At 34.5% G+C, this 16671-nt stretch overlaps 1 protein-coding gene across 2 annotated transcripts; it reads right to left on the bottom strand.

Moving 5' to 3' along the window:
* Positions 1 to 455: 455 nt before the first annotated feature.
* On the bottom strand, positions 456 to 15192 carry hck (HCK proto-oncogene, Src family tyrosine kinase). 2 transcript variants are annotated; one of them, XM_058764088.1, is made up of 13 exons: positions 15036 to 15192; positions 12066 to 12190; positions 11227 to 11263; positions 10659 to 10755; positions 10481 to 10576; positions 9606 to 9709; positions 9117 to 9263; positions 8823 to 8975; positions 6312 to 6494; positions 6152 to 6228; positions 5315 to 5468; positions 5060 to 5191; positions 456 to 1692 (listed from the first exon to the last, which is right to left on the bottom strand). In XM_058764088.1, the coding sequence occupies exons 2-13, from the start codon at positions 12180 to 12182 to the stop codon at positions 1490 to 1492; spliced, it is 1500 nt and encodes a 499-aa protein (XP_058620071.1). In that variant the 5' UTR covers positions 12183 to 12190; positions 15036 to 15192; the 3' UTR covers positions 456 to 1489. The 2 variants fall into 2 exon arrangements, with proteins under 2 accessions (XP_058620071.1, XP_058620072.1); XM_058764089.1 differs by lacking the exon at positions 15036 to 15192 and adding an exon at positions 13943 to 14354.
* Positions 15193 to 16671: the final 1479 nt, after the last annotated feature.

Raw genomic sequence — 16671 nt, 5'->3', positions numbered from 1 at the left:
TTATAAGTTTAATAATACACGGTGGTCTTTAATTCTTAATCATTAATAATATCAGCCTCCAGTGAATGGATCATAGTCAAACTATTTCATGCCACATGAATTCAAATTCTCATGAACATTAATAATGTGCCATTGAAAAGTTTCCAGTTGGACATCATAATGCATAGGAAAACACACATTGCAGTGAAAGGCAAAAAAAATATTTGCAGAAATGTATGTCTTTGTGAGTCAGCAACATATATGAATAAATATGATCATTACACTGAACTATAAAAAAATATGTGTGGAAAAAAATATATATATATATTGTTATATTGCTATCATTATAGTGTTAGTTATGACTTAACAACGTGGTAATTTTCCATGGTTTAATAAATGCATCAATAAAATAATTTAACAAGTTTGTAGCGCTATTACGAGAATGATAATGAATTTTTTCTTTCCCTTCACACTACTCAAAATGAAAATTAATTTATTTGTTTCATGGACTAATTGTAACAACATACATACACACTGCATTTATTTATAGGTAACTCCTTGGAAAAGACTTTACATCATGGAAAAGTGTACTGAAAATCAGCTGCATAATCAGCATCATGTTTTACTTTTTCTTTTTTTCTTTTTCTTTTTTAAATGAAGCCACCGCGAAGGCCCCTCAATATGATTGCAGGAAATCAGAAAAAAAAAAAAAAGAATCTCACATAAACCGTTTACTATTATTGCACAAAATTTCAAACAAATATTAACAAAACAGAAGATGTACAAGTAAGAAACATATCAAGTGAGGAATCGCTTCAGGCTTTTAAAAGTAACAAACCTGAAAATCTGAAAAAAGGAAGCATAAAATTTCATAAAATAACAAAACACAGAGACTCAAAGAAATATTCATAACTACCTTAGGTACAGACGCCTTTTTTTTTTCTTTGGAGCAATGATTTAAAATCAATATTTTTTTTTCTGAGCAAATACATGTATATACATTTCCTAATCCACAATAACTTCTCTGAAACCTAATGTAGGTTGAAGTTTTAGAAATGATCTTTTCTTAAGCAATCAAAGCTACAATTAATTTTTTTGCTCTATGTGTACTCTCAATTACAATACACACACATATGATTAGCTCTAAAATACATCTGTCATCAGGTTTTTACAAATAAATCAGAAAAGTTATAACATGAAAAAAATAAGATTATTTCTCTCTTTTATATTAAAATTCTAACTTTATATAGCTTCTGTTGTGCAACACTCAGTGTAAGGCAAAGGGCTCTGCATGATAGGAATAAAACTGCTATTACTGAGATTTTGAAATTGTATTCATTTACATATCATTAAATAACACACTATATCTTTTCACATTCAATTTCACTACATATGTATAAAGTCAACAGGTTGGCATGGATAAGTTACATATGTGTACATTTCTTCCTGATAAATGGGATTTATGCAAGATCAAAGTGTGTGTGTGTGTGTGTGTGTGTGTGTGTGTGTCTCAAGGCTGTTGCTGATACTGGCTCTCTGTGGCAGTGTAAAAGTCCTCCAGTACACTCTGCAGGTACTCAAAGGTGGGCCTGTCCTCTGGCTTGTTCTTCCAGCATTCCAGCATGATATCATAGAGCTCTTGAGGACAGGAGTCCAGACGCTGCATACGGTAACCTCTCTCCAGAGCACGGATCACCTCTGGATTTGTCATACCTAAACATACCGTAAACACAGAGTTTCTAGCATCAGCTGTTACCATAAATTAGTTTTGGGTCATTCTCTGGAAACTGTGCAAATTGAGCTTAACAATATGAAGAAATCATATTTTCTCACTTCAGACTCCAAGACCGTAGCTAGTATTACTGCACCAGATATGATAAAGCCTGAAACCTACTTCTGTTTGCACCAGGTGGTGAAAAATAATTGTATTCCCTCAAATATTATGACAGGAAAAACTAACTATTATTATTTAAAAAAATGTCATAGTACAACAGGGTTGAAGATTTTCTTAATAATGATGATGAATAGATATATGCAGATTAGCATACTTGTAAAACCAAGAAGTGAAATGTATTAAATATACTACCGTTATTTACTGTTAAATATATTACCGTTACCGTTATAAAAGTCTGAGGTTGGTAAGACTGTTTTTTTGGAAAGAAATTAATACTTTTATTCAACAAGGATGCATTAAATTGCATTTTCTATTTATTAAATAATACTGACAAAACGTGTCATGGTTTCCATAAAAGTTGCAGTACAACTGTTTTCAACATTGATATTAATAATAAATGTTTCTTGAGCAGCAAATCAGCATATTAGAATGATTTCTGAAGCATCATGTGACACTGACACTGATGCTGAAAATTCACTGATGCTGCCATCACAGGAATGAATTACATTTTAAATATATTAAAATAAATGATTAAAAAACAAGTATTTTAAATTGTAATGATATTTCACAATATTACTGTTTATAATACATTTGATCAAATAAATGAAGCCTTGGTGAGCTGTCTTTCAAAATTTTATCAACCCCAAACCTTTTAACAGTATCATAAAGTGAGTTTGTTTCACTCAGTTATTACTGAAAGTTTACTGCACTAAGTTATGTGAACTCAACTAAGAAGAAATGAAACTTTTTTTTATGGGTTTATTTGATGTGTCTAATTTTTTAATGTTTTTTTATTTTGTACTGTTCACCAAGGTCCACTTATTACGACGGCGTTTTAGTGCCTCGTTAAAAAATAAAAAAAATCTAAGATTACGAGATTAAAGTCGTAATATTACGAGAATAAAGTCGTAATATTACGAGAATAAAGTCGAAATGTTTCGAGAATAAAGTCGAAATGTTTCGAGAATAAAGTCGAAATGTTTCGAGAATAAAGTCGAAATGTTTCGAGAATAAAGTCGAAATATTTCGATCATTTAAATCGTAGAAATTAAAGTTATAATATTTTGAAAGTATATAGCCTATATCGCGCATGCAAATGGCCCCCGTTGAGAGCACCGGGAGAAGTTGCCGGGCCACCGGAATTGATTTGAAAATTGTTGCTCTTTAATGATCTTTAATGTGGCGTGACAGATTGCTGTATTTATGTGAATAAATTCATTACATTATTGTGAAAATTCCACCACCTACTCCGCAAAAATGCCCCAAACTTTCATTCCTCACATAGCCTGTCTAATTAAACAGCAATAAAACGTTCTAAAGGTTGAAGTGGACTCAAATTTGTTAACATACGTTATATTGTTGTCTTTTCTGCTGTAAACGTTACGTGACTATTCACAAACTGTTTTATTCATGGTATACTGTAAATGAGGACATAATATTTAATGTCTTCCATTCATTATTTGTAGCGCGCCAGCCAAACAGTAATCGCAACAATTTTGTGCTTTGTTGCTTTTACACACAGCTAAGCTTTCAAATTCTGCCAGTTTTATAACGAAATACAAATTATGAATGTGTTTTTGCTCTTTATTTCAAGTTTATAGCAAGATATAAATTGAAGGAACATCATAAGGCATAAAAAAAAAAAAGTTTAGCCTAATTTATAATGAAAATGTCTCGTCGTTCGTTATTGTAATCGGAAAGATGATTGACTCACATGCCGCTTAACAAACACATTATTGCAATATAGCCTACATATTGTTTGTATTTCGCTATAAAACTGACAGATTTTGAAAACTGAAATTTGGAATATCTCCCGGTGCTCCAAATCCGGGCCATTTGCATGAGCAAAAGGCTAGAATAGCCTATCTCAAAATATTATAACTATATAATCTTTATTCTCGAAACATTTCGACTTTATTCTCGTAATATTTTGACTTTATTCTCGTAGTGTTTCGACTTTATTCTCGTAATATTTCGACTTTATTCTCGTAATGTTTCGACTTTATTCTCGTAACATTTCGACTTTATTCTCGAAATATTACGACTTTAATCTCGTAATCTTAGATTTTTTTTTTTTTTTAAGGAGGCACTAAAACGCCGTCGTAGCTTATAATGTTCTCAAGATTGCATCAAAAAAAAAAAAAAAAAAACATAATTTAGAAGTAACAGGCTATTTTCTGTTTTTGACCCCCCCTCATCAGAACACTCTGTTTGAATAGCTGTGGCAGACTGATGCTTCACAGATGGATGCTGCTGTGATTTAGGTTAAACACACATAAATACTCAGTACATATCAAACGATCTGTAATAACAGACAAAGCAACAGTACCCACTTAATGAAAACAGTTACTCACACTTGTGTGGTGCGAAATTACTGTCTGAACCAATATAGTTGGCACAGCATTGTCTTTTAGTTTCTATCTTTCTGAAAATCCAGCGTCCAAATGTGCCTTGTTTGTAAACGAATCCACGGTAAAATGAAGTGAACAAAAGACCAGGTTCTTACTCACGTGGTCTAGAATTTCATTAAAAATAAGGTTAATTAAATAAAGTTTATCATTTGGTTTCCATGTAGAACTGTATTTGCCGCTTTTGTCATTTCCCCACTACATGCACGAATCGGTGGGCGGGGCTGAACAGGCAGTGATGTAGAAGCAGGCGTTGATCTTCTTCTGCGGAGGCAGTGCTCATCCACGCTATTACATCATAGAGTCGAACATTCCACAAGCAGTAATTCTGACAGACTGCCCTCAATATAAGCTGTTTTTAGACTTAAGAGAAAGTTTTAAAACTTGCAGGATGTATTTATAGTACAATGACCTCTTATGTCAAAAGATCAAGGGAATTTTGGTTTCTCAGTTCATGACCCCTTTACTGATAAGTTAAGTTTTATCTACACTTATAGTTAAGTAAAGCTTATAGTTTAATTTAATGTCAAGAAATGTACTTTTTCAGAGTTTTAGTAGAAAGTAAATACATTTACATTACTCAGATATATATTTTTTTTATTTAAAAGTTTGATAATGCAGTGACAATGATAAAGCAATTGATTTAAATCGATTGATTTAAATCAATTCAATAATAGTTCAGAAACCTAGAAGTTATAGAGATACATAGGCACAAACAGCACAGATTCCAGAGAATGACCTTTTAACATATTCACAGTGCACTGTGGTGAACACTAACCTGGATACGGTGTGCGACCATAGCTAATGATTTCAGTCAGCAGAATGCCAAAGGACCACACATCTGATTTAATGGTGAAGGAACCATAGTTTATGGCCTCTGGAGCGGTCCATTTTATGGGGAACTTTGCACCTTAGGTCACAAAAAAATATTAACATGACTTCCTCTGACAATAACCTATGCATGCATGTATCCACAGTTTACCAACTGTAATGAACTTTCTCAATATTATTTTTGGCTGCGTATCCCACTAACCTTCTCTGGCAGTGTATTCATTGTCCTCTATGATACGGGCCAGTCCAAAATCAGCAATCTTACACACTAAACTCTTGTTGACCAGGATGTTGGCAGCACGAAGGTCTCTGTGAATGTAGTTTCTCTGCTCAATATAAGCCATACCTTCTGCTGTCTGAAGTCAGAGAAAAAATTATGTCTTAGTTACTTTTAATGCTTACACTGGATTTGCATCATTACTGAGAGCAAGAGGTGCGATTAGCTATAATGGTGTGTGTGTGTGTGTGTGTGTGTGTGTGAATCCTCTTATCAGTCAGGGCAGATTCACATCTGTCTTGTTAAGTGTTTGCAATTCTCTTCCTCTTTCCAACTCAGTGTCACACCCTTTATTTGCAACCGTCACGCACACTTGCATTCAAAATCCTCACTTGAATGAAACTTCATATTTACCTAACATTTTCTCGTATATCTTTATAACATAAATTGAAAACAGGTTCATAGTTTCATTTAATTATTTACTTTTGACCGCAAGTGTCTATTTCACTATTTTAAAGAATCACTTGCACAAAATTATATTGTAAAAAAGAGAACAAACTGATATTATCCTGGATTAACAGTGACAGAAAGTTAAAGGAATTGATTGTCATGTTAATGGTGGACTCAACCCTCTCTCTATCTCTCTCTCTCTCTCTCACACACACACACACCTCTGTACACAAATATTACTGTCAATCGGTTATCAAATTTGAATATTAAAATCTACAAAGGCAAACCTGTCTTCCACATCAAGGGAACGGGACTCTGTATGTGGGAGGAAAGCACACGAACTGAACAAATGAGATCTTTAAATCGCCTCACCTGTGCTGAGAAGTCAATCAGTTTGGGCAATTGGACACGATTCCCTTCATCGCTTTTAATGAAGTCCAGTAAACTGCCTGTAAACCACAGGCACACAAACAGATAAATAACAGATATATAAAGCCATGCTCTGCACAGTGGAGTCTGGAGTCACACACACCTTTCTCCATGTACTCTGTAATGATGTATATGGGCTCCTCTTTGGTGACCACAGCGTTGAGACGGACCAGTTTGTCGTGCTGGAGGGATTTCATTAAGTTGGCCTCCATGAGGAAAGCTTCCACAGACATACTGCCAGGCTTCATAGTCTTCACTGCCACTTTTGTGTGCTTGTTGTATGTTGCTGAGAAGCAAAAAGAGATGAGTTACGCTGAAATTCTTCATTTTTATTATACCATTATTAGTGTCTGCTCCTTCCCCAAAGTGTGACAGGACCTGAGAAATTGTTGGGTTTCAGTTTCGGATCAGGTTCAAGATCAGGTCAGTTTTTATGTACAGTTTTAGGTTTGTGTTTTTCCAGGTTTATAATTACTGAAAGGTTCAAAAAAGGCGTGAGGATCCCATAAACCCGAAGGCTCAGGTGCAGGACAAAAATAAGGTCAATCCAAATGAAACAAACAAAATGTCCGCACAATATGTGACTGCTCTAAAAAAAAATTATTGATACTAGTACAACGTTTCAACCATCAGGTCTTCATCAGGCACCTTTATAATTAATGAAAATATTTATTTAATAATTTAATATTTAATAATGATTACAATATTTTATTAACAATTATTAAAAAATGAGCAAAACCTTTGAATAGTGTACACACACACACAATATTATTATATAATATTATATTATATTATATCAGGTCCTATATTACCATCAGGTCTTAATCAGGCACCTTTATAATGAATGAAAACAATATTTATTACTGTAATAAGTTGTAACTGAATAACAGTGTCATTGTGATTCATATATCAAAAATGTAAATTTTGTGTAATGTATTTTCGGTCCCCTTTATATTAGGTGGCTTTAACTACTATGTACTTACATTAAAAATAAATACAATGTACTTATTGTGTTCATACTGAATTGAAAACTTCTGCTGCTATTGAGGTGGGATACGGGTAAAGTTAGGGACAGGTTTGGTGGTATGGGTAGGTTTAAGGTGGGTTAAGGTGGGTTAAGGTGTAAGGGATGGTTAACAGTGTAATTATAAATGTAATTACAGAAATAATTATATACGGGTATTTTTAAAAATATAAGTACAATGTAAAAACATGTGTGTACACAATAAGTGTATTTTATCAAATGATTCATTTAAATGTAAGTACATAGTAGTTAAGGCCACCTAATATAAAGTGGGATGATATTTTCTATTGATAAAGCAGTAAGACATTCAATGTTCTACCCATTGTAAATCTCACCATGTCTCACGAGGCGTATTGCTTTGATAAATGCCACAATTATTAAATGTTTACACACACATACACACACACACACACACACACACACAAACATAATTTTATAATGTTTATATCTAGTGTATAGTATAATATTGTTCATATCTCAATATTGTTTATATCTCTTTTTTATTTATATTGTACATAATGAACATAAATTATTAAATACCATACATAGTTTAGGCTATATAATGAGAATAAATACCAATGGTAAATATGTATACTGGAAATTGTATACGAAAATAACTGTCATTTTTACCCATTCGGGCAAACCGCTGCAAAGAGCAGTACTAGTTTTAACTTGTCTACAACTTGGCAAATGACCATGGAATAAGCAGGATAATCAACGGCTAGCAGTGCATTAAAGGATTTTAAATGCAGGACATGGAGGCAAAGAACAGCCCGACGCAAAGCTCCTGCACATTCTTTGGTTTTGAACCCTTTCCAACAGTGACTGTATGATTTTGAGATCCATATTTTCACACTGAGGACAACTCATACACAACTATTACAAAAGCTCATTACTGATGCTCAAGAAGGCAACACAATGCATTAAGAGCCAGGGGATGTAAACTTTTGAACAGAATGATAATGTGCAATTCTTCTCATTTTGTTTAACGATCATATTTTTTTCATTTAGTTCTGGACTTCAGAAGCTCCATAAATAATTACATGTTTGCCAGAAGACAAAAATAAGTACAATTTACCCTGATCATCCCATTTAAAAAGTTTACACCCCCTGTCTCTATGCATTGTGTGGACTTCTTGAGCATCAGTACATGTTTTCACATTATATAGCCTAATAGTTATGCATGAGTCCCTCAATTGTCCTCAGTGTTAAAAGATGGATTTCAAAAATTCAAATATGCAGCAGATGCTGGAAGACCAAAGAATGTGCAGGAGCTGGAGGATTTTTCTGAAGAACAGCAGGAACTGCTCAGGACAAACAAGGGACTCATGAACAACTTGTTATATACTTGTTAAGTATATAACATAGAATAGGCGTATTAATATAGAATGTTAGTTTACTGGCATTTTGCTGCAAGCTTGGACACTTCAAATCCGACTTTTTAGAGTCATAAGCAACTATTTTACTTCTGTATTTTACCCTTGACAAATCTTTCAGATCCTACTAAACAAACCATGCTGCACAGCAACAGTTTTTGGAGTAAGCAGACACATAAGAATTACATATTAAAGCAAGCAGTATGTGTCTTACCCATCCAGACCTCTCCAAACTGGCCTGCTCCCAGACGTTTATCCAGTTTGAGGGACTCACGTGGGATCTCCCAAGCATCTTTCTCCCAAGGTTTCTGAGGTTTGGGACTCAGACAGGGAACAGTGAGAGATTGGCACAACCCATCGCTCTGCTCTGTAGATGCAAATTTATACAGTTTGTTAATTGTAAACCAGCTGAGTAAACAATCCTTCATGAAAGAGGTTGGTAAAGATTAAATATGTATATTTTCCAGTGAAATGTGTCCAGATATTTCCATTTTTGTACTTTACTTACTCTTATAGTGGCTGACCAGATCCTGCAGGGTGTTGAAGGTGATACGTGGAGAAATATAGAAACCGCCATTATCCAGTGTGCGGATCTTATAATGCTTCACAGTGTCTCCTGTTCGGTCGCAGTCTCTGACAGACAAAGAGTAGCTTCCTGAGGGGGGAGATACAGATGTTTTTAAGGGCAGATAAGGATCTGGTAGATGTGTAGCTGAGTAAAAATGTTACCACTTTAAGAAAATAACACTGCTAATGCCAGAGAAGAACCTTTTTTGTCTAAATGGTTCCATAAAGAACCTTTAACATCTGAAGAACCTTTCTGTTTCACAAAAGGTTATTTGTGGTGAAAGAAGGTTCTTTAGATTATAAAAAGGTAGGCAAGAGATGGTTCTTTAAAGAACCTTTGACAAAATGGAACCAAAAATGGTTCTTCTATGGCGTTATTTTTAAGAGTGTTGTCTAAAACCCTTCAGCAATAACACTGTGCTGCACATACCCATGGTGGTTTCACTGTCTCTGATCATAAAAGATCCTATTTTGTTTCCAGATGCCAGCAGCTGTCTCTCTGCATCCTTTCTGCTCACACCTTTAAAAAACCAGCTGTAGACATATAAATAAATAGATAAAAAATTATATAAAAAAACCCATAACCATTCAAAAAATAATAAAAATAATAATAAAAAATAATATTGTGAAATATTATTATAATTTAAAAAAGTTCTGTGTTGCAAAGCTGAGTCATTACTTCAGTCTTCAGTGTCACATGATGATTCAGAAATGGTGAAAATATTCTATTATCAATGTTGAAAACAGCTGAGCTCTTTAATATTTTTGTGGAAACTGTAAAACTTTTATTTTTTTCAAAATTCTTTGAAGTTCAAAAGGACAGCACGTATTTGAAATATTTTGTAACATTTATCTCTTTACTGTCACTTTTGATCAATTTTATATTATATTATAAACAACCTTATTATCATATGTGACCCTGGACCACAAAACCAGTCATAAGGGTCAATTTTTTTGAAATTGATATCATCTGAAAGCTGAATAATTAAGCTTTCCATTGGTGTATGGTTTGTTAGGATAGGATATTCACCTTTAAAGTTGTCCAAATGAAGTTTTGATATATTTACGGTAAGAAATTTACAAAATATCTTCATGGAACATAATCTTTACTTAATATCATAATGATTTTTGGCATAAAAAATCGATAATTTTTTGACCCATACAATGATGTATTGTTGGCTATTGCTACAAATATACCTGTGCTACTTATGACTGGTTTTGGGGTCCAGGGTCACATATAATAAACAACCTTTACTGTGAGATCAAGGGCACCACTTCAAATGTACACAAACTATATTTACTCACTCTTCAGTTTCCAGAGTATCCTTGGCAACATAGTTACTGGGGATGAAGCCCTCCTGACCAGTGCTGAGTAATGCTGCTTTCCACCATTCACCTGACCTAAACACATCAATCATTCAATCAGTGAAAGAAGTGAGATACTGCATGTTAAATCCTCATTCAGAATGACAGGTCTACTTACTCCTGAAGGATTTTGAGTCTGTCTCCTTTCTTGAAGCCCAGGTCACCTTCATGCATAGCTTCATAGTCATACAGAGCTATGGCAATGTTATCTGAAGCTAAAGGCAAATGGAATCTTTAGTGTGAAAGAGCTGTGATCACACATTCACTATGGTTCTGAGTAAGAAACAGACTGGTGTCACACAACAGTGTTTAAAACAACCTTTGCTGTGAGTTTAGCACGATCCCAACAGAGTACAAAGTTTTTAAAGTGAGAATATACTTTTTAAGGCTGAGAATTAATAGCAGGCGTATGCACTGCCTGTGCTGCAGCACACACTGAGGTTGAATGAAATGCATGTGGAAAACAGCAAACTATTTGTGTCACCACTAAACCACAGAACAAGCTACTTTTTCATGTTTACAACACATTTAATTCCACATCACTGTATGTTTTTACTCTTGCTCACAAGGTTTGCTATATGAGTTGAAATGTGTATTTTTTAAGTATTTCAATATTTTACAAAACTCTAACATTCATAACGAGACATCCTACCTATTTACTAGAAATCAAAGACAATTTCACTTACTATCTGTCCCAGGAGCTGGGTTGGAGGCGGTTCTGTTCTATAGATGGAAGAAGAGGTGCAGTATTTAAAACAGCACACTAGACATTTCAGTTCTCTTTTCTGAGCACAAAAACAGACCTGGCTGAGGCAGTCTTTCAAATAGAAGATGTCTGTTTAAATAAATAAACATTTCAAGCTCTTTTTAAGGTCATTATGTAAATCAGGTAGCAGCAGCTAGAAACCAAGCACAGTGCGGTATTGTTACTGTTAACTAAAACTATTAAAAATGATGTTTTCAGTAATTGGAATAAAGCTAAAATGAAATAAAATATTGTATAAAATGAGAAATGTTAAATTAAGTAAATTTTTTAAAATGTGTATATATAGTATTTATAAAGTTTTAGCTTTTAGTTTTGGATCTGTTTTAGTTGTTTTAATACTACAATTGATTGCTTCTGTTGTCCTCATTTGTAAATCGCTTTGGATTAAAGTGTCTGCTAAATGGCTAAATATAAAATCTAAGTAAATCTAAACAGAAGTAGCCTATTTAAAAAATAATTATAACATTTAAAAAGAACTAAAACCTGGACTAAAATAACATGTAAAAATAAAAGTGAATTAAAAATATTATATATAATATTTTATTAATATATGCAAAGTCAAGATGATCAAACAGTTGAGATTACTCTGTCTCTAAGAAAGTGGAAGTACAGTATTTGAAATCACAAAATGTGCTGAAGCAGTCAATTCTAATGGTTTAGCGCAACTCAGCACTTTTCAGTATAGAAATCATGCTCAGGAATGACCCTGAAAAGATGTCCTCTCAATTTAATCGGAAATTCCAGATTGCTTCTACTTACAGCTTTGGAGCCTGCTGTTGGGTCTTTGGTGTAATGTGCTGTCTGATTGCGGTTGTCATCGCTGCCCATCGATTTGCCTATAGGATCCTGCTCTGGTTTGGTCCCCACACAGCCCATGTTGAGACCTAAAGAGTTAACAACAGAGGACACTAATGCAGGTTGTACGTTTAAAAACAGAACAACATTTCCAGAATAGAAAATATGCAAAACATGGGTTGTTCTGAGTTCCCTCTAAACAACGGTTATTTTTGGTGCTCGAAAAGCATGTATGGAACAGATTATGATGGAAAAATGTCTGTAATGTGCCTTATATGACTCATATTGTATTAAATGCCTTGTTTTTGGCCTACTGTACAACAAGATGAACCTAAGTGGTAAATGATAAGATGATATTTCAGATTAGTATTTCCAATATTATGAGTCAGATATAAATAAACATGATTTCCCAAAATCATTGGACCCTTTGGTTGCTACAATTGGTGTGTGACTCTTTTGGGAAACGTGACATTGACCGATAAATGTAGTGAAAGTCAAAATAACCGGGTTTCTCATACTGACATTCACGTTGTAGGCTGCAGTTCTCTCTCGCCTGTGGTTTTGTCATTAACTCACTCACACATGCACATGCGGAAGCTGCTCAGTGGAAACTGTGGTTGGTTAAGGCCTAATGTTCAAAGCTGATTCAAATCAGCTAGCCTTAACACCCTAACACTTTTCTGAGAACGTAGGAGAAGTTAATCAACCAAAACGTAAAGAACTGCCTTTCATCACAAATAGATTCCAACTTGGCCGATTATTGGAAGAGAAAAGCTACTTTTTCCTCACTTTTGAAGGAGAGGTGAGCGGAAACCGCATGTTTCTGAGCTCTTCGGCCTCTCTGTGGCTATCGTCTAAGAATAAAGGTCCTTTAACTTGCATCTCTTGTCATGAGAGTGCAGTGTGCTATTATGGTGGAGGTTCATGTTTCATTTCATGCTTGATAACTAACCTATTCACTCTTAATCTGGACTTGCATGACCCTACACAAAACCACAACACCAAATTTCATATCAATGGTCAGTCTGTTTGTTCTGAAGATAACCAGGATAAAGAAGTAAATTGTAGAAATGTCATTGGAGAGTCTAATCAGCTGAACTTTGAATTGTACTTTAAGAACTGCTAAAGTTGCGTGCTTCAGTAGATGCAATAAGTTTGAGAAATATGTGGCGCATTAAAAACTTGTTTCCCGTTGCTCGTTCGTCCATGTTCTGCTTTCTCTTTATTTGAAGTTGTTTCTTGAGTGTTGCTTTTGATTTCGAATGCTTTTTTAGTCTCACTGGCTGACTCTAATGGGATCAGGTCCGTAGTGAAAAACAAGTGCATTCATTTGATTAAATGTGCATTTGTAGTATACTTCAAATCTTCAAAGTGTAAAATGTGCTTGAAAATAGTATTACTGAAATAAAGGCCACTGAAAAGAGAGTACACTTTTATGACAATGCTTCCTTTAAAAATTGCACTCTGTAATAATGTTAATGTTTTACTGAATAAGTACACTAACTAACATATTAAAGCACTTCATTTATAGTTACTTCATAACTGCTTGACTGTACTTCAGCCATAATTCAAAGACAATAGAATAATGAAATTACATACAGTATAAAGATTTAAGTCCTATTTATGTGGTTCAAAAAAGTTCAACTAATAGCATTTAATATAAATTCAAACTATAATTACATTTTCATTCGATTGCAAATAACATGCTGATGTCCGAAAACATAATTTGCACTTTTGTCCTATATTTTATTTTTATTATTTAAGTAATAATGACTCTAATGAAAGGTATACTAAAGTAGTTCTTTTCACAGGGGAGTTGATGTAGTCACCTCTCAACCTACTTAATTGCTGGCTTGATCACAGGTACATTTCCTTCTTCCGACTCCGAATCCGATATCTGATCATACCCGGAGGAACTTTTCAGATTTGCCTTTCGACAGTGTTACCCATCCCATCCCATTCCATCCAAAGATTATTTTGTCCCTCAAAGCCTCAGAGGAACCACCTCCACCTTTCCCACAGTAGCGCAGGGAGACTCAGAACTATACAGCTCTTTTCATTTAACCACACATGCAAATGTGGGATGTGTCAGTTCCACCTTCCTTGTCAGGACTCTCTCATTATTTGTTTTCTCTCCCTGAAACATACTGTATGTGCAAACTGTCAGAAAACACCACAGCTGACTGACTTCTGCAGGCCAACAGCCAATAGAGAAACATGAATTACTGCTGTAAAGAGTGTTTTTGAGTGCCCTTTTTCATGAGGAGATCGATCCTCTGAAGAGGAAGAGAAATATTTAAATGTGTCCTCTGATATCGTTATGTTCTGTAAAACTATAGTGAACTATGGAAGTACCAGCATAACTAAAGCTAAAGCATGATATTATTTCAAAGAAACATGCGGGTTCCTCAAACACATGACTGCGTTTAAAAAAAAGTAACCTATTGGATTTAACACAGTAACTGTCATGCTTTAGAAATGAATCCGAATAAACAATTCAGTAAAAGAATAAACAGCTAGGCCTAAATCGTGTGATGAAATATGGGTCTGAATGAAGCAGATTTTTTTCCTATTGTTATTATTAGGCTATTAATATAGAGAAACGACCAAAACAGGCCGGAAAACTATAAAGAGTAGCTCGTAGCAAAAAAAAAAAAAAAATGAGTAGACATATTAAATTCATTTTAAATGTTAATATTAGGGTTACTATTTGAGTTAGGTGAATATGAAACCTCGTTTAAAAAAACGAACATCGAAAATCAGCTTTTTAAAAAGTAGGGACTGAATCGACAAAAAAACAATGATATAAAATAGAAATTATGAAACAATATAAAACCCTAACTAAATAATAACTCTAAGAAGGTAGGCTATGTAAAATAATAATAATAATAAAAAAAAAAAAACTAAAAAAAAAAGTATTTTAAGCGAACTTACCACTTAAGTTGCAATCCAGAAGAAAAGTATATTTCTTTATTCACAAAATCTCGCTAGTTAACCGAGATGTAGAAATGTTGAAGCCGCTTCACACCGGCTCCTCCATCACACTGATGCGCTTCTGTGTCTCAGTGAGCCTCGCGCTGTACTGTCCAAGAGGAAGTTAAGGACTTGTCACAAAAACTACTCACGTGCCTTCCAAGGCAACAGTTTAGAACACCAGGCGCGCTCCGAGTCAGCTCAGCTCATACATACACACTGAACCCATCCGATTCATAACGAGCTGATAATGGCCAAAAAATAAAAAAAAATTAATAAATCAAGCTCTTATGACGCTTGAAAAGCTGTCTAGATAGGGAGCTCAGTGAGTATTGAGACACCTTGTAGTCAGGAAATCTGTCATAAATATTCCGCTTCAATATCCGCATGCCCTATTCACGCAATAGTCTTCGTACAACACTGTGAAACCAGGGTATTTTGTGTGAAGGTTGCAAAAAAAAGAAAAGAAAAGCTGTTTAAAACCCTTTTGCAATGTCACTTCACTTCTGAGAATTAAAAAGAACGTTCAGTCAAAGTATCATTCAAATTTTGACAAATAATAAGAACAAATGCAAATATAAGTGATGATAAAATTAAAATAAAAGGGAAAAAATGTAACAAAAAAAAAATGAATAAAGGTAGGTTTAGAAAAGATTTGCTTGAGAACGGTTTAGATCGAGCTGAGTGTAGCTATCTATAGTGTACAGTACAACCACAGACAGAAGCACACAGATGTGTTATTGGATTGGAAATAGACAAACAAACAGTTGGTCTGGCCTCACAGTTACATAAGGACAGAATAATCCCATATCAGATGGTGAGATTAAACACCCTCTTCTTTTGAAAGAGACAGAGAAAGAGAAACATAATAAACACGCAAATACATAAATCTAACTCTTCTTTTATAAATACTAAGCCAAAACTACTTCATTCTTAACATGCAAATGCTTATAAGAGAGAAAAGAAATTGGACGCCTAGGAATATTAAACAAAACGTATACAGTGAGGAAAATAAGTATTTGAACACCCTGCTATTTTGCAAGTTCTCCCACTTAGAAATCATGGAGGGGTCTGAAATTGTCATCATAGGTGCAAGTCCACTGTGAGAGACATAATCTAAAAAAAAATCCAGAAATCACAATGTATGATTTTTTAACTATTTATTTGTATGATACAGCTGCAAATAAGTATCTGAACACCTGTCTATCAGCTAGAATTCTGACCCTCAAAGACCTGTTAGTCTGCCTTTAAAATGTCCACCTCCACTCCATTTATTATCCTAAATTAGATGCACCTGTTTGAGGTCGTTAGCTGCATAAAGACACCTGTCCACCCCATACAATCAGTAAGAATCCAACTACTAACATGGCCAAGACCAAAGAGCTGTCCAAAGACACTAGAGACAAAATTGTACACCTCCACAAGGCTGGAAAGGGCTACGGGGAAATTGCCAAGCAGCTTGGTGAAAAAAGGTCCACTGTTGGAGCAATCATTAGAAAATGGAAGAAGCTAAACATGACTGTCAATCTCCCTCGGACTGGGGCTCCATGCAAGATCTCACCTCGTGGGGTCTCAATGATCCTAAGAAAGGTGAGAA

This window comes from Onychostoma macrolepis, chromosome 23 (assembly GCF_012432095.1).
Source record: "Onychostoma macrolepis isolate SWU-2019 chromosome 23, ASM1243209v1, whole genome shotgun sequence".
In the NCBI taxonomy this organism is placed as follows: domain Eukaryota; kingdom Metazoa; phylum Chordata; class Actinopteri; order Cypriniformes; family Cyprinidae; genus Onychostoma; species Onychostoma macrolepis.
The sequence above is the reverse complement of the archived record's forward strand: the minus strand, read 5'-3'. Positions and strand labels throughout refer to the sequence as shown.